This window comes from Beta vulgaris, chromosome 8 (genome assembly GCF_026745355.1).
Source record: "Beta vulgaris subsp. vulgaris cultivar EL10 chromosome 8, EL10.2, whole genome shotgun sequence".
Classification (NCBI taxonomy): domain Eukaryota; kingdom Viridiplantae; phylum Streptophyta; class Magnoliopsida; order Caryophyllales; family Amaranthaceae; genus Beta; species Beta vulgaris.
Genome location: NC_079209.1, coordinates 31332307 through 31356923, shown reverse-complemented (window position 1 = coordinate 31356923; position 24617 = coordinate 31332307). Strand labels below are relative to the sequence as shown.

At 36.5% G+C, this 24617-nt stretch overlaps 2 protein-coding genes across 2 annotated transcripts; one reads left to right on the top strand and one right to left on the bottom strand.

Annotated features, from left to right (window-relative positions):
• The first annotated feature begins 8039 nt into the window (after window positions 1-8039).
• LOC104901298 (uncharacterized) lies at window positions 8040-11705 on the top strand. The gene is made up of 5 exons (XM_010688851.1): window positions 8040-8213; window positions 8485-8609; window positions 8717-8891; window positions 11384-11512; window positions 11628-11705. The coding sequence occupies exons 1-5, from the start codon at window positions 8040-8042 to the stop codon at window positions 11703-11705; spliced, it is 681 nt and encodes a 226-aa protein (XP_010687153.1).
• A 2357-nt stretch (window positions 11706-14062) lies between these two features.
• On the bottom strand, window positions 14063-24200 carry LOC125492820 (uncharacterized). The gene is made up of 5 exons (XM_057391508.1): window positions 23193-24200; window positions 22260-22666; window positions 15577-15661; window positions 14403-15487; window positions 14063-14320 (listed from the first exon to the last, which is right to left on the bottom strand). The coding sequence occupies exons 1-4, from the start codon at window positions 24198-24200 to the stop codon at window positions 14957-14959; spliced, it is 2031 nt and encodes a 676-aa protein (XP_057247491.1). The 3' UTR covers window positions 14063-14320; window positions 14403-14956.
• Between the last annotated feature and the right edge of the window lie 417 nt (window positions 24201-24617).

The window sequence follows — 24617 nt, the reverse complement described above, 5'->3', positions numbered from 1 at the left end:
TAGCTTATTAAATATTAAATGTACATCTAATCTTATAATAATGTATTGATGTAGTGTGATGAAAAGTTACTGCATCTGGACTTCGACAACCAAAACCTCCTGTTTGGTATTTAGTCGAGGTAACATGAGTAATTTTTTGCATCCTTTTATAGAAACACATAATACACATCTAACATGTCATTTATTGCATCTTTGGTGAATTTTAGTGTCCGGTACAAGAAGGTGGACGTGCGTGTGGGTATTACGTCATGAGGTTCATGCTCGATATCGTCAACTATTGCAAAGATGTTGGTATTTCGAAAGTATGTAACTTTTAGGTTTCCAATTGTTGTTTGTTGCATTTCCGGCCTATTTTGGCCTTTTCGCTCCCAAAATGTAGTTATGAAGTGATTTAACCCCAAATTCTCTTTGAACATGATTATATGAGGCATAATATAACTAGTATGTAGATTCTTAGGCTTGCATAGTTGTTTGTTGCATTTCGGGAACGAAAAGGCCATTTCCGGCCTATTTTAGGCCTTTTCGCTCCCAAAATGTACTTATCAAGTGATTTAACCCCAAATTTCTTTGAACATGATTATATGAGGCATAATATAACTAGTATGTAGATTTTAGGCTTGCATATGTTGTTGGTTGCATTTCGGGAACGAAAAGGCCATTTTCGGCCTATTTTTGGCCTTTTCGCTCCCAAAATGTACTTATGAAGTGATTTAACCCCAAATTCTCTTTGAACATGATTATATGAGGCATAATATAACTAGTATGTAGATTCTTAGGCTTGCATTTGTTGTTGGTTGCATTTCGGGAACAAAAAGGCCATTTCCTACCTATTTTGGCCTTTTCGCTCCCAAAATGTACTTATTAAGTCATTTAACCCCAAATTTTCTTTGAACATGATTATATGAGATATATTATAACTAGTGTGTAGACTTTTAGGCTTGCATTTGATTTTGATTGAATTTCAGGAAGGTATATGTCATTTTTAGAAGTACTAACTACGGTAATATGATTGAATTCTTATATATGTGTTTATTCCTTGGTTTTTTTGCAAGGTTTATGCGAATTCCACACCACGTTTGAGGAACTTCACCAAAGAAGAAATTGATGAAGTTCGGGATAATTGGCGTCCCACATTACCGATGATTCCATAGGATGAGATTTAGCTCGAATGTACTAGTTTCTATCAATCCTATGTACACTTTTTACATTATTAAATATATTTGAAGTTAATTATTACCTCTCCACTTGTCATATATCATCGTACTGCAATTTGCAATTTTATTTGTCCAAGGGAGGTTTTGGGTGGGGGTAGGGGTGGGGTGGGGGCTGCTGGTGTGGGGTGGGGGCTGGGAAGGGGGAGTGGGGTGGGGCAGTGTGGTGGGGGTGGGGGCTGGGAGGGGCAGTGGTGGGGGTGGGGGCTGGGAGGGGGGCAGTGGGGAGGGGGGCAGTGGGGTGTGAGTGTGGGCAGTGGAGGGTGGGCAGGGGTGGGTGTGAGGGTGGTTAGGGCTGCTGTGATGCATGCAGGATGATGTTGTGTTGTGCTGTTGTGTTGTGCTGTTGTGTTGTGCTGCTGTGATGTGCTGCTGTGATGCAAAAAAAAAAAAAAATCAGTGAAGGGTTGCGCTAGTTGGAACTAGCGCAGCCCTTCTGTCATAGAAGGGCTGCGCTTTTTAGTAAAAAGCGAAGCCCTTCTTTGTGAAGGGTTGCGCCTGACTAGCGCAACCCTACTTGAAAAGTGAAGGGCTGCTATGGAAAGGGCTGCTGTCAAAAAGCGCAGCCCTACATGTCATTTTCAGCGCAACCCTTCTGCTTTTTTCCACTAGTGTATACGAGAAACATTGATGGGATGGGCTTCTTGGGATCAATGGTTATGTTGCCTTTTCAGGCAATTAGCCATTTCAGCCCCATTAGTGGATCCCTAAGCAACCTGAAACTAGGTCAACTCCCAAGTGAGACCCACCGTGCTACATGTCTGGTTAATTCTGATGATGTTGTGTAGATATTAGGCGAGCCCATGATTGAGCCCAAACACCTTGTTTTATAAAAACTCTCCCTTCTTTTTCTTTAATGCATATAAACATGGAATTAATATGATCATCTATTTTCTTCACTCAAAGAAAACATTTAATCATATCAATTTCATATTTTCTAATTTTAACATAAAGTTCTAATATATTAATTACATTACATGTACATGAATTCAATATAACTAGACTTAAGCTTCCTTCTCTTCAAATCATGGAATCTTCATAGCTTGATCACTGTTACAAATATTCATGTTCTAGCATAGGGTGTTTATCATCATCAAAATATTCATAGTGAAAACACAACGTTATGCAAGATTTACCCATAATAAATCAAGCCAAGCGATTCACTTAACAAATAAGATGAAGACCTAATAGTTACATTCAATTAACGAATTAGCCTGACATGGTTTACAAAATGAATCTGTTTTAGGCTCAACCTCATACTATTTAACATCTGTTAACTTAAGATTAGAATGGATGAATTACCTTTGCTCTAAGAAGCAAGGATAAACAGAGGAGACACTAGAAAGACGATCTCCGAGCAGCAACGACAACAAGCACCGGCATCAAGTGAGGTGAGGTGGCAAAAGATTGGTGGTGCGCTGGGTCTGGCGGCATTCGTCGAGCAACAGGCTCTTGCCAGCAGAATCACAACACTGATAACAGCAACAAAATAATAACTACACCACCGCCACAACACCGACGCGAGTAGGGGAAAATGGGAGCTCCGGCGAGATAGGTTGGTGCGAGCGAGATGGTGGTGGTGGCGCAACACTGCGAGAGAAAAGATGGTGAATGGGTTGGAGAAAGAGAATTGTGGTTTGATGTTTTCCATTTTTAGGGTTTGAGAAATAACATGAGAAACAAAGAGTTGGTTGGGCTTTGTTTCTACGAACCTAAACCGACAAAGAAGAGATAAAAATGAAAACCGCCTCTAGGTTCCCATTTTCAACAAATACCACTCAACAACTTTTAAATGACTAAAATCCAAATTATATAATAAAAAACAACTTCGTAAAATTAAACAAATAAATAAATTACAAACTCAACGAAAATAAATATTCTTACTCTAACCCAAATAATAAAAAGAGTTTCCAAAACATAATTAACTTCATAAATGTAATTAGCTTTTAATAAACCCTTTTAAAAGTAGGATTATTACATACTACCACCCTTATTGAAACTTATGTCCTTGAAACTTGCAAATAATTATTTCAGGAAATCAAAGTCTCAAACTCGTAAGATATCAGGCATCCAATCTCAATTTTTACCATCATCCTTTACATCTGAACTTCAACTCGATTTTAGAATCGAAGAGCAAAGAAAACAAAAGGGGCAAAAAATTTCGGCATAGGATTCCAGTCATCTCATTTACATAGACCTCGTTTGAAATTCTTTTACTTAAGCAATCATACAATTTTCTTAACATACACAACATCATAAACAATTACAAGGCATTACACCTTCACGTAAAGAAATCATATAGCACACACAAAAGCGCAACCACTAATTTACTTAACTTTCAACTTTGTTAATGTCCAATCGTCAATTCTCAGCCACTAATAACCAAAATTGATTTCAAATTATCCCAAGAATCTTTTACCCTCTCTAGGTAGCCATCTCAGCATACGGTCGCAAGATTGCTCTGATACCATCTTGTAACAACCCGCTCTCTCGAGCTGCTAGCCAAACAGACACGACATCCGTAATCTAGAATTAGCTATTAATTAAATAAAATCTCAGCAATAAAATATCCTTAATTACACTAATAACTTGACTAAAATTCCCCAAAATTATATACAACAAATTATAAATAACTATTCTCAAATAAGCTATCTGAATATTAACTTAATTTATAACCTACAATGACATCATAATCTTGCTCCAATTCCATTCTCGGGCTCTTAATACCCGACCTACAAATTTAGGGAAGAAATACAAAACAAACAAAATTCCAAAATGAGTGAAAAACTTGTAACCTTTACTTCATCCTGTTATAAACATTCCTATTCAAATCATTTCATTATGTAACTCCTTCTCTTAAACAAATCAGTGGCAAGTACAAGACTCGGACAACCGCCGCCTCCAAAGTTTGTATGAAGCACAGCAATACTACCCTCAAGGTTCGTATGGAGCATAGCCGACCATATCAGGTCAAAAGAGTAACCATCCTCCACCCACACCTTGCCCACTTTATAGTTTCAGTTCATAAACTAAGCCACCAAAACAATTGCGTATTCATGTTACTCAATAATGGTTCCACAATCAACACATTCATAACTATGGCCACAGTATGAAGTTATTTATCAAAATAAAGAGATCCGCACACGGAACGACATGAGCAAATTATTTTGCCGAATGTAAAAGTTACATGAACTCATTCCAATTACAACATAATCTCCTTCATTAATCTTGATCTCCAAGTGAGACTTAACTCCATAATCATTCTCCAATAATTTACCTCACAATAATAACAATAATTAATAAACTCCTAATATAATCCCATTCACCAATCTTACTTCATTACTATACCTTGAACATCAACAAATTAATATGAATCCCATAAGCTAGATCCTATTACTCCAACAATAATTCAATAATTAACAGTGATGCTCAAATTATCTTAGGAACAATCCTAACACCAACAATAATAACAATAACTATTCTAACTTTAATCTCAATTATTATTGCAAATAATCACACAAGTAAACTTCGTGAAATCTGATTTTTGCTTTGCAAATCCAGGAAGAAGGTGAGGCGATCGGTCCAATAAAAGCATCAAATTGAACTAAATGATTTAGCTAAATTAACAAATACAAAATTAGTTTAGCCTCTTAGCTTATGCGAGATTCGCCTATCATAAATCAAACCAAGTGACTCACTTAACAAATCAGATGAAGACCCAATAGTTACGTTCGATTAACGAATTAGCCTTACATGGTTTACAAAACGAGTATGTTTTAGGCTCAACCTTATACTAATTAACAAGGGTTATACTTGCGCTTGGGAATTGGATTGGTGAACTCAAAAATCGAACAAAGTGAGATTAAAAGGGATGAATTACCTCTGCTCTAAGGAGCAGGGACGAACAGAGGATACACAAAAAAGACAATCTCCGAGTAGCGGGGACAAAAAGCACCGGCAGCAAGTGAGGCGAGGCCGCAAAAGACTGGTGGTGCGACGGGTCTAGCGGCATGAGTGGCGTTCGTGAGAAACAAGACTCTGGCAAGCAGCATCATAACACCGACAACAACAAAAGGAGCTCCGACGAGACAGGTTGGTGAGAGCGAGATGGTGGTGGTGGTGCAACACCGTGAGAGAGAAGAGGGAGATCGGGTTGGTGTCTCTCCAACTAGCTCTCCACACTCTCTCTCCTATTCTCTCTCTTCAAGCTACTCTCAAGAGCCATGTTTAAAAACACCCAACAACAATAAAACCCTTTAAAGAGCTCTCCATTCAACTTTTCATTATTTTGTGGTCCCCATGTCAATAAATGAACCTCATTTCATATTATGATCAAAGTTATATAAATTAAGTTATTCATGTAAATTAAATATAATTACAAATTAATCTTTTTCATAATTTAAGCAAAGTAGAATTTTTAAAAAACAATATAATTATGAGTGCTAATATTTAATTTTCATAAATTTGGCATGGAATGAAGAATTAACCTACAACATGAAAAACTAATTTTTAAATATCCAATATTAGGCTCATTTTATAGATAAAGGAAAATTATACTTGTTGGCATAATAATTATTACCATCTTTTTTATAATTTTTATAGAAAAGATCATTAAATGGTTGCATGAAGAAAAAAGAATTGAAGTAATTACAATAAAAAGTGGGTCCCACACATTGGAGAGCCATCTCTCCATCAACCCAAATGGTATCTCCCCCAAGAGCCCTTTGGCAAAGTGTCTCCATGGAGAGACACCCAAGACACACCCAAGAGCCCCATTGTTGGGTAAGAGGTGGCTCTCCATTTTCTCTCTCCTTGGAGAGCTAGTTGGAGAGCTAGTTGGAGAGCCCCATTGTACATACTCTTAGAGAGAGAGAATTGGGGTTTGATGTTTTCCATTTTTGGGGTTTGAGAAATAACGTGAGAAACAAAAAGTGGGTTGGGCTTTGTTTCTAAGAAGTTAAACCGACAAAGGAAAGATAAAAATGGAAATCGACTCTAGTTTTCCATTTTCGACAAATACCACTCAACAACTTTTAAATAACTAAAATCCAAAATATATAATAAAAAATGGAAAAATTGACAATAAAAGTCTGAACTTTGGGTGATAATTTTTAAAAGGTCTGAACTATTGATTAACCTGGGTAGGTCCCAACTTTAGGGGGTCTTAACTTTTAGCGGGCCTTAGTGACTTAAATCTGGCTTAATATGTCATCACTTGTAAAACATGGGTTACATCAGAAGGGTTAATTGAGGGAGGGATGTAGGAACTAGATGAGATTTAAAAAAAAATCTTCAGTTTTAAGTTGTCGAGGCTCGCTAAAAGTTAAGACCCCCTAAAGTTGGGACCTACACAAGTTAATCAATAGTTGAGACCTTTTAAAAATTATCACCCAAAGTTCAGACCTCTATTGTCAATTTTTCCTAAAAATAAATTTCATAAAATTAAACAAATAAATATATTACAAACCCGACAAAAATAAATATTCATACTCTAACCCAAATAATGAAAAGAGTTTCCAAAATATAATTAACATTATAAATATAATTAGCTTTTAATAAACCCTATTAAAAATAGAGCTATTACACAACAAACAAGTGGTGCAACTCAGCAAAGTCCAATGACCAGGTTATCCAAGTTGCGTCCAAGGTGCCCTTTGTAATAGTTTAACGATATTTGTAGAGGAGAATCATACTTGCACTTTGTTCTAATGTAATGAACATAATATTTAATGCCAGGCAATTCTGTTTTTGTGTTGAACAAACAAATACTTTGTATTTGGCACAACACATAATGTTTACACATTGAATTAAAATGCAAAGATAATGTTCAAACACTTTTTTCATTGATAGATAGTTGGTTACATAAACATGACAAAAGTCATAAGTTCATTAGAAATTTTGGAGTGAAACAATAAATTCATACATCCATCATTCTTAAGCCACGCACCTACTACTAACAAACTCTAGATTAACATAGCCATTGAACCTATCAAACTCAATACTACCGTCAATACAACCACAGTGGGCATCATGGTCCTTTTCTTCTTCTTATTCATTTCCTCGTTCATCACATGCTTCAGTTTAGAGATTAGAGTCTTGCACTTCACCCTAAGTGAGTCATTCTCTGCTAGAAGGTATCTTCTTTGCCTACAAACATCTCTCAATTCAGTCTTCAAGTGTAATACCCCATATTTTTAGTATTTATTTAAATAATTAAATATTTATTTTCGAAAACAAATATTTTAAGCAAAGGGTATTTTAGTATTTTCATTGGTTTTAAATTATTTTGGCCGGAATATGGCGCCAAAATTGGATTGGTTAAGCTTTTGGTATTAAATCCTATTCAAAAAAATTTAGAAAACCAAAAAAAAAAATTGGGCCATATTTTCCTATGGGATTCTATATTTTCACTTAGAAGGAGTTGAACATGAGGTAGAGGAGGTGGTTAGAGTTGATCAAGGATTATGATTTGGAGAGCCAGTGTCATGAAGGGAAAGCTAATGTTATTGCTGGTGCATTGAGTCGTAAAGTCGAGTCATTCAGTTAATGCAATGGTGCTGCCAATCAGTTATGTGACAAGTTTCAAAACTATCATTAGAGGTACTAGAAGAAGGAGTTGTTAAAGAATTGTTGGGTTCTTTGTCGGTTCAACCCTCAATCTATGATGAGATTAGGGAGGGTCAATCAAAGGGTGAAACTTAGAAAAGATTCGAGAGAAGATCCAGGATGGTCGGGTGTCGAATTTCAAGATAGCCGATGATAGAAGTATTTGGTTCAAGGGGAGGTGGTTTATACCAAGTAATTGAGAAAAAGTTGAAGTGAAAATTAATGGACGAAACTCATAGCTCACCTTATTCAGAACACCCAGGTGGTGATACGTTGTATATGGACATGAAGCAAACGTTCTGGTGGCCAAACAGGAAGCTAGAGGTAGCAGAGTTCATGGCTAAGTGTCTCACGTGCCAAAAGGTCAAGTTTGAGTACAAGAGCCCGCAAGATAAGGTTCAACCTCTGGATATTCCAAGTTGGAAATGGGATTCTATATCAATGGATTTTGTGTCTACATTACCAAGAACTAAGGATGGAAATGATACAATTTGGTAGTGGTATATTGTTGAATTAAATTTGCAACTTTTAGACCTATGAATTAAAAAATACTTGGTCAAATGTTCAATTGGCTAAAGCATATGTGAAGTGGGTGGTGATATATCATGGTGTGCCTTAGGACATTGTTTTCGATCGTGATTCACGGCTCTTGTCCAACTTTTAACAGAGTTTGCAGAAGGCTTTGGAATTTGTTAATGAGTACAACTTTTCATCCAGCTACAAATGGGCAAACAGAACGAACAATTCAGACTTTAGAAGATATGTTGCGATCTCGTGTTATGGATTACCAGGGTTCGTGGGAGGATTTCTTGGATTTGATAGAATTTTCCTACAACAACAATCATCATGCAAGTATTGGTATGGTTCCATTAGAGGATTTTATATGGTCGAAAATGTAGAAGTCCAGTCTGCTGGAATGATATTAGTGAAACTGTGGTGCTTGGACACGAGTTCCTCGAAGAGATGGTGAAGCAAGTGAAAGTGATTGAAGAAAATATCAAGGCAACTCAAGATCGGCAGAAGAGTTATGCTGATTGGAAGCAAAGGGATGAACAATTTCAGGTTGGGGAGAAGGTATTGTTGAAAATATCTCCAATGAAAGGGGTGATGCGATTTGGGAAGAAGGGAAAGTTAAGCCCAAAGTATATTGGGCCATATGAGGTGTCAAAGAAGATCGGAAAAGTGGCATATAAGTTGGATTTGCCAAATGATTTAAGTCGAGTCCATGATGTTTTCCATATATTTCAGTTAAGGAAGTATATTCCGGATTTGTCTCATGTGCTGCAACCCGAGAATATTGAATTAGATGATAGTTTGACTTACGAGGAAAGACCTGTAAGAATCCTTGATAATAAAATTAGAAGTAATCGAACTAAGAATGTAAGATTAGTCAAAGAATTATGGTCAAACCATCAGAGTGAGGAAGCAACATGGGAAGCAGAAGCGGATATGCACAAGAAATATTCAACGTTGTATTATGAGGTTAGTTGAGTTACGGGATCGTAACTCCTTTTAAGGGGGGTAGAATGCGATAGAGTTTCAAGATTTTACTATAATTATTGCATTTTAGCATGTTTTTTGAGTCATTATATGCATTTTAGACATAAGCATTTGAGTAAGAAACTGCAATTTTGAGATTTTAATCCCTTTTTGGAAAGTGTTATGGCTTTTGTGTTAAGTTTCGAGGTCGAAACTTCTTTTGAGGGGGGTAGACTATAATACCCTATATTTTTTAGTAGTTATTTAAATAATTAAATATTTATTTTATATTTATTTTCTAAAGAAAAATATTTTAAGCAAAGGGTCGGGTATTTTAATATTTTCACTGATTTTAGATTGTTTTGGCGAGAATATGGGCCAAAATTGAATTTGTTAAGTTTTTGGTATTAAATCCTAGTAAAAAAAAACATGCTAATTAAAATAATAAGATTTACGATGCGGAAATACAAACAATTTTTACAAATCCAAGAACATCCTAAAAATACTATAATGAATCTACAGGAGGGAGTTAAGTTATTGTACCTTTGTAGCGTGCCTCGTTGATGTTAACTCTAGAATCTCAAATGAAATCCCTCCACAAGTAGTCCACCACCACAATGAAGATTAGACTTTTAGATTTGCTAAAACCTTAAAATAACTAATTGTTTTGATGTAATACTCACTTGTAAAATTTTAGAGAGCAAAATTTTCTCTCACTCTCTTTCTTTTATTTCACGGGTAAGCAATGCACAAATGTAATGAATGGTCGAAAAAATTCTTAAATTATCACCCTTGATATATGCGTGCAAATCCTTTCAAAAAGGATAATATATTGCTTTCTTTATTTATGGGTAATCAATCATCACATGATTGATGTTGTTACTCATTAAATTAATTAATTCCAATCAATCAAAGATTAGCACAATCAATTATCCCTATACTTGATATTGTACTAAATAATAAGATATTACAATTATCTCATTTTATTTTAGCAATAGAGTATTTATTTGTATTATCAAATAATATTAGTCTCCAATAGACTAATTAATCGACATTGTAGTTTAGGTGTGACCCTGTAGGTCCAAACAAGTTCAGTAGTAAATATTAAATTATTTATTAATATTACAAGTCAAGATTGGCTTCTAGCAAAGTATCATGACTACCTAAACTATATTGGATATAATTAATAATTTAAAACTTTTGAGTTATGCACTTGATCGTAGGACATACTCCAACAATCTCTCACTTGTCCTAGAGCAAGTGGTGCTTTATAATTCCTTTGTCTTTTTATTGTTGTATATGATAATAAGGTAAGAAATCTTGTCATCCTTATGAAGTCCAATATATTGCTCAGTCTCCAAGTTCAACTGTCAAACGAATGATTGAATCACAATCCATTCGAGCACGGTCATGCATTTTATAGTTTAAACACTCTGAGAGGCCCAAAACAACATTCCTATGTAATAGAAGGATAATTCCATCTTATTTACCCTCTATCCTTCACACGACTTATAGCAACATGTACATTGCCTTTATAGTATCCTTCTACGGCACGACGTTTGATAATGCCAAAGTGTACTAGTCACCAATATAAGGAATCAGTGGTAAACTCAAGTCTGAGGAATCAACTCATTTATATTTTAGAGAAACTTATGACATTCACCTCTTAAAGATTTCTCTATGTGGGTCAAATCCAATGTGTATTCACCAATTCACATTAATATAATTGATTAGACATACAAGGCCCCTATAATCCATGAAACATGATCATCAATCAATCTATAAACTAATCATGATAGGTCATTAATGTACCTACTTAATGACCTAATTAAGGATTAGGTAATCATTTTAGTTCACTTAAAAGGGTTCCATGGTTAAGTCCTTGTACTCAACATCCTATTGACCACAACTGATTACTTTGGACATTTGTTTTATAGTAAACTGAATTTAAACAAACACATATTTATAAAATAATAAACATAAACCTTTTATTTCAATAATGAGCTACGTTCAATATTAAATACAAATATAGGTTATTCTCCAATGTTCCTAATTCCCATAGCTGAAGTATGAGTCTCATGTTTCAGCTGAGAAAGTGGCTTAGTAAGCGGATTTGCAACATTGTTATCCGTATGAACTTTACATATCCTAACATCTCCTCGATCAACTATCTCTCGAATCAGATGAAATCTCCTGAGTACATGTTTGGATTTTTGGTGTGATCTTGGTTCTTTTGCTTGGGTTATAGCTCCAGTGTTATCACAATAAACATCCAAAGCACTAGCAATACCAGGAACCACTCCTAATTCAGAAATGAACTTCTTTATCCAGACGGCTTCTTTTGCTGCTTCTGATGCAGCATTGTACTCAACTTCGGAGACTCAGTTGATTCCTTACATTGGTGACTAGTACACTTTGACTATTACATAGGAATGTTGTGTTGGGTCTCTCAGAGAGTTTAAACTGTAAAATGCATGGTCGTGCTCGAATGGGTTGTGATTCAATCATTCATTTGACAGTTGAACTTTGGAGAACCCATACTCTCTTACTTCAAGGTTCTTCTTTCTCTTCTTCTCTATTCTAGTTTTTTATATTTTTTATCCAAGTTCCAATTTTCTCTGGGTGAAAAAAAAAGAAAGATTTTCCATGTTTCTTACTCAAAAATATTATGCTCATGATAGGTTATTCATGTTTGAATTCATGATTAAGTTCATGTGATAAGTTACTTATTAGATATTAATATTATTGATTTGTTAGGAGATCGTTCACGATTAAGACTAAGTGGAGTTACTAGTATACTCTTTGTGCAAGATCAAGGTACGTTATGTAGCTAGATCTTTTGAAATGTGATTTTATGTGATGAAGTTGTTTATTGATTTACTGGTTGGATTGGTTTTGAAATTTGAGTTAAAATGGTTACAATATTTTACTATTCACTCTTGAAAGTGAAAAGAAGGAATGATTTTATCACTCATTTTTATATATAGAATTTTTGTTGTCCTTTTTGGAATATTAAATTATTTTTACAAGGAAAGATTGATTGATTTTTATGAACTTTGAATGTTCAAAAAGTTATTTATGAGGAAAAGAGGTTTATTCATGACTTACAAGTCATATTATTATTATTTCCGCTTGATTAACATCAAGAACTTCAAAGTCCACTTGTTGGCTATTTTAGTTACCCCTTGATATAGCTCCGTGATGGGATGACTAGCTTGGGGGGTGTGCGCACTTAGCAAAATAAAAGGGGAGCTAAGAAGAGGAATTTTTTTCAAGATTATTTATAATCCAAGTTCTTTGGAAATAGTTTGTTCTTAAAAGGTTATTCTTGAATTATTATTCAAGTGTTCGGAAATACTTAAAAGGTTATTCTTGAATTATTATTCAAGTGTTTGGAAATAGTTTGTTCTCAAAAGGTTATTCTTGAATTATTATGAAAGTGTTTGAAAATAATTTATTCTTAAGGAGTTATTCTTGAATTATTAGTGATGGAGTTTTCGAAATGAAAAGTGTTGCGAACTAACAAATGTGTTACTTATCTAGTACATTTTATACTCAGTTTTATACTAGACTGACGCGTATTTTTTTTGTCCTATTTGGCTTTGTCTTGTTTACCTTTTTGGTAAGTAATTTTACAGGTGAATATTGGATGTGCATGGGAGCATACTAAGAAGGGGATCATACTAAGAAGGGGATCTTCACCTAGATTAAGGTGTTTTATTTATATTGAGTATTGAGACATTCACTTTTATTAATAAGGGTTAATTGGCTAGAACAGCACCAACTTGGACCAAGTGCAAGAAACAGCACAACTTTAAACGGGTGCAAAGCGTAGCACCAACTTAAAGGTGGGGTGCAGGAAATAGCATAAATGATGCCGGAGAACGGAGATTCCGGCGGAACTAGGGAATCTCTATTATTTTAATGTTTTTCTTAATTCCCTCCCCTTTTTTTTAGTAAGTCACCTGTTCTCCTTGTTTTTCCCTCTTCTTCTTTAACTTCCAACTCCATTTTCAATCCCCTTTTCTCAATTATCAGAAACCCTAAATTCCCAATCTCATTTAACAAAAATCCCCAATTCTCTCTCTTTTCTTCTTCTTTAACTGACAACCTTCATCATGGTTGAAAGGCATGGGAAAGTTTACTGCCACCATGGCTTGCTAGCCATGGCGCAAACTGTGAGCAAGAGAAATGGGAACCATGGCAGACGGTTCCATGGGTGCTCAAAGTGGAAGGTTAGTTTGAATTTTTTTTGAAATCAATCCATATTAACCATTTTTATGTAATCTGATTGATTTGAATTTGATTTGTGATAGGATGATGATTGTGAATTCTTTGAGCGGATTGATAAGGAAGCATATGGGCAACGTGCTACTGAGGTTATTCTAGCTCTTATATCCACGAATGATGCACTAGAATATGAAAGCAATAGATTGAGAAATGGAATTGAAGCAAAAGCGGATGCCGAAAGGAAGATTCAAGGGTTGAAAATGGAGGTTAGAGGATTGAAGGCTGAGAACAAATTACTAAAACAACAGCAAACCACTTTCATTATTGTACTCTTCATTTCATGGATGTTTGTGTACTTGTGTTTAAGTAGGTAGTTTAGGTATGATACAATATTGCTTTTGACAATATTGAATTTGTATCTTTGACTGGTGGTTATTCAATGCAATATTGCTTTTGAGTATATTTATTGGCTTTTGAGTATATTGATTTGTTTCACTTGCATTACTATATTAGTCTAAATAGTTGTGCACTTGTAATACCAAGAAAATGCTTTGCATTAGATTCCAAAAGCCCTATTGGCAACAATGTACAACATGTGCAAAAAGTGGTGAAGTTTGTCCCACATTTCAATTACAAAAATCTTCCCAGTAAAGTTCAAAAAAACCCATCTACAACCTCCCTTCTTAATCTACCATTTCCTCCACCAAAAAAGAAAGTGAAACCCTAGCTTAGTGGTTGCTCATTGGAGCAGCTGCTGTAGATTGTTGAGTTCCACAAATGTCACTTGTGGCAGCCTGAAAACAACAGAAATGTAGATGTTAGAAATTTTCAAAGAATGGGATTGAAGAGAAGATAATTGAAGACTGGAATACTTACCCTAGAATCATTGAGGATGGCATTGGTGCCTTTTCTAGGCCTTCCTCTACCTCTCTTTGGTGCACCTGGTTGGGGTGGTAAAGTTGCTTTGGAAGGGGCTCTTGCCTTTTTAGGCCTCTTGTTGGTGTTGCTGACTTCCCCAGAGGTTGAAGCAATGGCAGGGCCATTGTTTTTGTGTGTAGGACACCCTCTTTTGTTGTGGTTTTTGCCTTTGCACAAGCTACATGTCAGTTGTATTCCATGTTTGCTTAATTTTCCAGCCTTGTCTTCCCTCTCATGTGGGGCTTTCTTCCTCATTTTCCTAGGTCTACCTACTCCAACCTTGATATTAGGAGGTAGCAGTGGGAATTCAACCTTATCCCAATGTCTCTCTCCTCTTATTGGCTTGATTGACCCACTGTAGGCAGCTAAGTATACCCCCTTCTTCAGTATGGGATCCACCAACTCTTCACATGGCATTCTAAGCCAATTGCTGCAAGCAATAACATGAGAGCAAGGTATTCCAGTTAAGTCCCATCTCCTGCATGTACAACTCTTGCTTTCTAGATTCACTATTAGAAGCTCCATACCACATAGCACTTCAAACTCCATTTTATCAGATGCAAGAACATGACAGGTCTTAGCATATTCCTTGTTTGTTCTAGCTTTTTTCTTATTCTAGGACAAATATCATCCTTTGCTCTCTCCATCAATGTTCTCTTCAAGAACAATCTCTCCATAACTACCCTCCTAATATCTTCTAGCATCCCCAAAATTGGCTTTGACCTGGATTCCAGAATCCACCCATTAAATGTTTCAGCAAGATTGTTCACCACAAGGTTGCACTTAGTGTGAATCCTAAAACCAAACCTACAAAAAGTCTTAGGTTTCAAAGCCTTGAAATCCTCTACAGTTGTTGTGCATAACACAGCCATCTCCTGTAGGGCTAAATCAAAATCTGCCATGTTATAGGCATAAACAGCCTGCCAAAATTTCTCTTTCGAACTATCTCCCCTATGTTTTTTGTGCCATGGAGGCCAGATGTGTCTAGCACAGTTCCTATGTTCCACATCAGGGAATATAGTTTTAACACCATGCATTATTGACTGTCAAAAAATAAAAAGCAGTGTGAATATACCAATCAAAGCTGTTGAAACTAAAAAAAAATGTGCCATGGAAGATAAAAGTTTCTCACCTTATGTTGATCTGATATGATTGTGCAATCTTCACCCCCAAAACCTGGTAGATCCTTCTTTAAGTTCTCTAAAAACCACTCCCAGGTGATACATATTGATTAAGATAACAAGAGCATTCGAATAGATAAGCAAGAACAAAGAAAGAGAACATAAGATGTTTGTTACAAACCGGTTCAATTAGATTGAACAACCACCACTTTCACAACCCAATTACCACCAATCTAAGATCAAGTTATAACAATAAGCTTCTAACTTGCATCCACTTTGAGTTTCAATCACTAATTCAACGATTAAGTGATAGAATTAAGCAAAGATTTGAGAATGGTCTAAACTGACCGTAAAGAACAATAAGCACACAGCTTAAGGTTTTGAGTATAACTCTCTCAATTTTGATTCAAAATGACTTAATTCCAAAAAGAGTACAAAGCTAACATATTTGTTTACCTTGTGTCCAGAAATCAGCTGATTTGGACCACAAGAGCTACGCCAACTAAGCCAATAAAATACAAGAAAGAAATATTACAAACTGTCCAGCACACTTCCTACAAACTTGCTTAGCTAGCCTATTGAAAGCTATAAACTGAAAAACTACCACAAGAATATTAAAATAGACATATTAAACTATAACTCCTCAAAAGCTTCAAAAAGAAGGTAGGCTGGACGGCTGGGAGCTGGCAGCAGCATACCTTAGCTTGAAGTCTTCAATGCTCATTGGATATAGCTTCCCTTGCCATGTGAACTTCATGTGGCTTCATACACTTCCCAAGGGCTTCAATTCAGCTGGAGGTGGCAACCAAAAGCAGCAAAAACATCTCCTAAAACTAGCTTAAAGAACCGGATTACATGAGCTTAAACTAGCTTAGCTCTTAAAGCATAATTAACATAACTTAAGCATGTAATTAGGCTACTAATCACTTACTAAACTTGATTACCAATACATAATGATGATTTAAGGTGTCATTAGTATTACTAATCTTGCTTAAGTAGAGATTAACATAGGATTAGCCTAATCAAGTTGCTTAAGTAAGGTTTTAGAATAAACCGAGCTAGTTAGGCTTAGAAATTGAACCTCCTTACCATGTTCTCCTTTGATCATGTAGAAGAAGACCTTGGTTGCTTAACTAGATGCTCCTGCATCATTCTCCTCAGGTTCGAAAAGGTCTTCTTGTAACTCGAATCATCTGCAAGATATGGAGCTAAATCACCAACATTGAATGTAGCTGAGATGTTTCCCATTTCATCTGGCAATTCTATCTTGTATGCATTGTTGTTGATCTTTTCTAGCACTTTGAAAGGACCATCACTTCGTGGCATTAGCTTGTTCTTCCTCCTTGTAGGAAATCTTCCTTCCTTAGATGTAACCACACTAGATCACCTGGCTTGTAAAGAACTTCCTTCCTTGCTTGTTTGCTCGAACCTTGTATGCTTCATTCACCTTCTCTATTCTGGTTCGAATTTGCTGATGAAGTTGCTTCATCTCCTTTGCTTTCACTTCAGCTTCTTTGCTACTATGTGCTTCAATAGGAAATGGAAGTAAATCAATAGGACTTAAAGGATTAATCCCATAATTTACCTCAAATGGAGAGTGTTTAGTAGCATAAGTTGGTGATCTATTGTAAGCAAACTCAGCATGAGCTAGCTTTAGATCCCAATCCTTTTGAGACTTGTTCACCAGTGTCCTTAGCAGCATAGTTAATGTCCTGTTGGTCACCTCAGTCTGGCCATCAGTTTGAGGATGAGCAGTAGTACTAAACAGCAACTTAGTACCTAAAAGCTTCCACAAGTTCTTCCAGAAATAGCTAAGAAACTTTACATCTTTATCAGAAACAATAGACTTAGGAACTCCATGAAGTCTAATTATTTCTTTAAAGAACAAATCAGCAACATGAATAGCATCATCAGTTTTATTACAAGGAATGAAATGAGCCATTTTAGAGAATCTATCTACACCACCATGATTGCATCTTTCTGCCTTTGAGTTCTAGGTAGAGCAACAATGAAATCCATGCTCACATCTTCCCATGGTTGAACTGGAACAGGTAGAGGCGTGTAAAGGCCTTGATGAAAGGAACTTTTAGCCTTCTGACATATAGAACATCGAGCTAGAATAGCATGAACATCTCCTGCAAGTTTCGGCCAGTAGAAGTGTTCCTGCAATACATCAACAGTTTTGTTAATGCCAAAGTGTCCTGCTAGTCCTCCTCCATGAACCTCCTTGATTAGCAAATCCCTTAATGAGCATTTAGGGATACAAAGCTTGTTGTTTCAAAAAGAAAGCCATCTTGCAATGAATAAGCTCCATGAGATCCTTCTTTGCATGCTTCTAAAATAAAGAGAAATCTGGATCATCATAATACAAGTCTTTAAGATGCTAAAGCCAAGTACACGAGCCTCCATAAGAGAAAGCATAGAATGCCTCCTTGATAAAGCATCTGCAACAATGTTAGAAACTCCAGTTTTATATTTTGAAACAAAATCAAAGGACTGAAGGAATTCCACCCATTTTGCATGTCTTGGACTGAGCTTATGTTGTCCATTTATGTACTTCAAAGCTGATGGTCTGAATGTAACACAAATGAGCTGGTCTGAGATAATGAGTCCAATGAGTCAAGGCACGAACAATAGCATAGAACTCCTTATCATAAGTGCTGTAGTTGAGTCTGATTGATTAGCTTCTCACTGAAATAGGCTATGGGCGCCCTCCTTGTTGAAAACAGCTCCAATGCCACGCCACTTGCATCACACTCCACTTCAAACACTTTCTTGAAATCAGGTAAGGCTAGAACAGGAGCCTTACTAAGCATGTTCTTCAATTGATCAAATGCTTCTTGTGCTGCAGGAGTCCAAATAAAGGACCCTTTCTTGATACACTCAGTCAATGGCGCCAATATGGTGCTAAAGTTCTTGATAAATCTCCTGTAAAAAGAAGCTAAACCATGGAAACTTCGAACCTCAGTGATAGATTTAGGAACTGGCCATGACTTGATTGCTTCCACCTTAGATTCATCCATAGAAATGCCATTAGATGACACTATGAATCCAAGAAATGTCACACTTGAAGTAAAGAACTCACACTTCTCCATCTTTGCATACAGCTTCTTTTCCCTTAGTTTAAGGAAAACCTTCTTGAGATGCATTAGATGTTCCTGTTCACTTTGACTATACACAAGAATATCATCAAAATAAACAACAACAAAGATACCAATGAAGGGCTGAGTACCTCGTGCATAAGTCTCATGAAAGTACTAGGAGCATTTGTCAAACCAAATGGCATCACACGCCACTCATACAAACCACTCTTAGTTTTAAAAGCTGTTTTCCATTCATCACCCTCTTTGATTCTAATCTGATGATAACCACTTCTTAAATCAATCTTCGAAAATATAGTGGAACCATGTAACTCATCAAGCAAATCATCAAGCCTAGGTATTGGATACCTATACTTCACTGTTATATGTTAATAGCACGACAATCCACACACATCCTCATAGAACCATCCTTCTTAGGAACCAAAATGACAGGCACAGCACATGGACTAAGACTTTCTTGCACAAATCCTTTAGCTAACAACTCACTAACTTGTTTTTGCAACTCCTTAGCTTCTTCAGGATTACATCTATAAGCTGGTTTATTAGGTAAAGGGGCGTCAATTTGGTGTTCAATTCCTCTACTAGGGGGTAAACCACATGGAAGATCAATAGGAAAAACATCACCAAACTCCTTCACTAAAGGTTCACCATTTCGTGCACTTCATTAAAGTTTACATCATTTTCATCCAATAACAACAACAAATACATAACCTTCCCCTTTTCTACAGCTTTATCAAGTTGAGGTTTAGAAAGGATTAAGGTTTTTTTGTTTTGTGTTTTAGGTGAGGTTTTTTTGGTTTAAGATGTTCGGCCATGGACTAGGACTAAGACAATTTTCTTCTTTATGCATGAAAGTGTAAGTATTAGTCCTACCATTATGCAAGGTTTCTTTATCAGATTGCCAAGGTCTACCTAAGAGTACATGACATGCATCCATAGGTAATACATCACATAAAACTTCATCTTTATAAGAATCACCAAAAGAAAAGCTAATTAAAGCTTGTTTTGTTACCTCCACACAATTGCCATCATTAAGCCAATGAAGCTTATATGGTTTGATGTGAGAAAGTAGCATGATTGAGCTTGTCCACCATAGAAGATGAGCACATTGGTGCAGCTTCCTCCATCAATGATCATCGAACATATCTTCCCTCCAATCAAGCATTTGGTTTGAAAGATTTGATCCCTTTGAGAGGAACCAATTCAGCTTCTTTGGCATGAAGAACTCTTCTTAAAACAAGGCTTAAATGATCACCTTGAGTCACCTCTCCAACCTCCAAAGCTTCATCACTTTCGGCCTCCTCTTCAGCTCCTCTTCTTGGTTTTCCTTCTGTTCAAGTGATTCTTCAATTTTTTAATGTCAATTAAAGTCATTACTCTTTTATTAGGACATTGAGCTTGATAATGACCATAACCATGACACTTAAAGCACTTTACATCAGATTTTTTTGAGGTTTCATCCACTACTTTCTTCCCTTTATCAACACCTTCAACCATCACCTTTAGGGGTGTAAGGAGATGTGTATGGTGTTTTAACATTAGAAACTCCCTTAGAATAGGTAGTTCCCTTCACAAAAGGTTTCTTCTTCTTCTCCTTAATGTGTTTTTCAACTTTAAGAGCTAACTTAAAGAGTTCATCTAAGGTAGAATAAGGATGTAACTCCACCTTCCTCCTAATGTCTTTTCTAAGCCTCCTAGAAATCTAGACATTGTTTGCTCTCTCTCTCTGTACATCAATTCATTAACAACTTTTCAAACTCATGGATGTAATGTTCTACCCCCTTATGGTCTTGAGAAATTTCGGCCAACTTGTTATACAAATCAAGGGTGTAAGTAGATGGTAAAAACTTCTCCCTCATTTTCTTTTTTAGCTTACTCCAACTCTTAAGTTTAGGCTTTTGTTTCTATTCCTAGCTAAACACATTCTCCCACCAAAGGGATGCATACCCCTTTAGTTAGCTACAGCAACTTGAAAGTTTACATCATCATACTCCTTAAGTTCAAAGATTCGATCACACCTTGAAACCCACTCCAAAAAACATCTGGATTAAGGTTTCCATCAAACTCAGGACTTCTAACTTAATGTCTCTAAAATCATCTTTCTTTTGTGGTTTTCTCCTAGTTCTTGAAGATTCAGAGAGAATCTCCTCACTACTATCATAAGCACCCTTCATCCTCCACATTTTCTCTCCTTAAAGGTCCTCTATACCCTTCTCTACAACAGTCATCAAATTAGCCATTTGTCACCAAAGTGGCATTTGATTCTCCATCCCACCAACCTTGCTTCATCACATTCATACCTCTTCTAAACTGATTTTCTTCACCTCCACTCATGATTGATTCAACCTCAATGAAAGATAGGCTAGAAAGAAAGAAAAGAAGTGTGTTTGGCTTAGAATTAGGTTCGGTTTTGGGGGGGCCGGGATTGTGTTTGGGTTTTGTATGTGTGTTTAATGTTTTGGGATGAATTAGAATGCTCTTAATCAACCTACAGCTCTGATACCAAATGATACATATTGATTAAGATAACAAGAGCATTCGAATAGGTAAGCAAGAACAAAGAAAGAGAACATAAGATGTTTGTTACAAACCGGTTCAATTAGATTGAACAACCACCACTTTCACAACCCAAATACCACCAATCTAAGATCAAGTTATAACAATAAGCTTCTAACTTGCATCTACTTTGAGTTTCAATCACTAATTCAACGATTAAGTGATAGAATTAAGCAAAGATTTGAAATGGTCTAAACTGACCGAAGAACAATAAGCACACAGCTTAATTTTGAGTATAACTCTCTCAATTTTGATTCAAATGACTTAATTCCAAAAAGAGTACAAAGCTAACATATTTGTTTACTTGTGTCCAAAAATTAGCTGATTTGGACCACAAAGCTACGCCAACTAAGCAATAAAATACAAAAAGAAATATTCAAACTGTCCAGCACACTTCCTACAAACTAGCTTAGACCTATTGAAAGCTATAAACTGAAAAACTACCACAAGAATATTAAAATAGACATATTAAACTATAACTCCTCAAAAGCTTGAGCCATTTGCAGCTCAAATGATTGCTGCCCAAAAGCTTCAAAGAGAAGGTAGGCTGGACGGCTGGGAGCTGGCAGCAGCATACCTTAGCTTGAAGTCTTCAATGCTCATTGGATATAACTTCCCTTGCCATGTGAACTTCATGTGGCTTCATACACTTCCCAAGGGCTTCAATTGAGCTGGAGGTGGCAACCAAAAGCAGCAAAAACATCTCCTAAAACTAGCTTAAAGAACCGGATTACATGAGCTTAAACTAGCTTAGCTCTTAAAGCATAATTAACATAACTTAAGCATGTAATTAGGCTACTAATCACTTACTAAACTTAATTACCAATACATAATGATGATTAAGGTGTCATTAGTATTAGCTAATCTTGCTTAAGTAGAGATTAACATATGATTAGCCTAATCAAGGTGCTTAAGTAAGGTTTTAGAATAAACCGAGCTAGTTAGGCTTAGAAATTGAACCTCCTTCACCATGTTCTCCTTATGATCATGTAGAAGAAGACCTTGGTTGCTTAAGCTAGATGCTCCTGCATCACCAGGCCTCATTGTTTTCAGCGTCAACAACAGCCCAACAGATGGGGAACATTTGATTGTTCCCATCTCTGCTAATTGCACACAGCAGCTGCCCACCTAAAAAAGTTTTCAGAAAACATCCATCTATGCAAACCACCTTCCTACAACCACTTATGAAACCTGCTCTCAATCCTGGGAAACTAATATACAACCTCTTAAACTGCTGTTCAACATGTTCAGCATCATTTTCAAGGACATCTGTTTGCAATTGAAATCTAAAATCCTCATCTACCCTCTTCAATTCATTCAAGTATGCAGCAATCTTTGAATAACGATCCTTCAAATTTCGATGTAAGAGCCTATGTGCATGCTTTTTAACTCTGTAACAGTTCCACTTGCTAAGCTTTACCCCAAACCTGTTAAGCACTTTTCTCTAAAGACTTCCTAGGCCAATTAGGTTCCTCCCTAAATTTGTCTAAAAATTCTCTTACCAACCATCTTAATTTTGCTTGTAAGTTTTCATAATCAGCTCTATCACAAGTGTGTTGGTCATGAACTGATTTCACCATGAAAGATTTCTTCTGGCCATCCCAGGAAGCATAGACCTTCCACTCACAACCCATCTTGCATTAAGCTTCCATTTTCTTTTTGTGTTCACTTCTAATCCACCTAACACTATACCCGGCATAAACAACATACTTGTTTACCATCTCCTTGAACATTTCAGGTGATGGAAACTTCATGCCAACCCTCCATATAAACTTCCTATAATAAGAAGCCCCCTCCATTCCACTTGGCAGATCATACTTCCCACCTTCACTATCTGAATTAGGCAATAGATCTTCTTCCTCATACTCACTTTCCCACCCACTACCCAAAGGAATGTTCAAGTCCTACCACTTTTTAGCAACCTCTCCTCCATCACCCTTCTTTCTAAGTCTTTTCTTACTTTCTTTTACCTTCCTCCTAGAATCAAGAAGCTCTTCATCACTGGAACTTCTTGTAGGTTCTGATTCTCCTCCCCCATAGTCCTCATCTACACTACCATCACTCACATCTATTGAACTACATGACAGGTCAATATCATCCTCTTCTACAATCCAATCACAGCCACCTAAACTATCATCATTAGACAAATCCATTGTGGCATCATAGTCATCATCAACACTATCATCATTCCACCAGTTATCCAAGGGCTGACTTCCCTGTGGTTTTGGGTCAATTATTTGGGAAGTGGGCTGTGTTACCTGTGGTTTTGGGTCTGCTTGGGAAGTAGGTTCAAGAGTGGGCTGTGTTGGGTTATGTTCTAGTTCTATTATTTGGGAAGTGGGTTGTGTTGGCTGGGGTTCTGAGTCACTTGTTTGAGGACTGTGTTGTGTTGGCTGAGTTTCTTCCTCATTTGTTTGTGGAATGGGTTCTGTGGTTTTGGGCCTTGTCCCCTTCACTTTTTTGGAGGAAGCTACCCTCTTCCTTGCTGACATTTTCTTCCTTGCTGCCTTTGGTGGAATTTTATCAGTTGTGGCTTGTGTAATGGGATGGGCCTCTGTATGAGTATTGGGCTGGGGTTCCTCTATATTGGGTTGGGCCTCATCTACTTGGTCATTTGTGGGGTTGGGACCAGTACTTCCACATTCAATTTGGGGAATTACTTCAGGCACATCAACATCATGGACCACAAAGACTTTAACCATCCCATTTTTCATCCCAATTTCACACATATCCAATACCTCAACATCCTTATATACCTTAACCAAACCAGTTTTCAGATCTAGCCCAGGCAAACTGTAATAAAATGTTGACTTTGAGTTGTATTCAACCCCTTCCTCCTTCAACATATCAATAAACTCAAAGAAACTCAGGTTATCTGGATCAACATTATCCCAATAATGTACCTCCCCTCCTACATATTCCCATTTATCAGTCAAGGCCCCTCCATGATTTAATTTGATAGTGAACAGGGATGCCATTACCTATTTTTGCAAAAAACAAAAAAGCACAGAAAAAAATACGATTGAGCAAAATCAAACACAACCATCACATACATTCACTTCAAGCACAAACATTTTTTCAAGCAATTAACTCTTAATCTTCCACACATGTTTCAGGCCCCTTTAATTTCATCTAACTTAACCCTAATTATCGCACATTAGAGAATTACCCAAATTAAAAAAAAACAATGTAAGCAAACTCACCAACTTGAAGTTCAGATTTTGCTTCACGCGTAGATGTTCAATTGATCTTCGTCTTCCTTGTCTAAAATTGCGATTTCCAGAAGTTCATGGGTGCAGAAAATAGCTTGGAGAAGAAGAAGAGAAGAGAGAGAAACAGAAAAGAAATGGAAAGGAGGGAAAAACAAGGGGTCACGTGACTTACTAAAAAAAAGG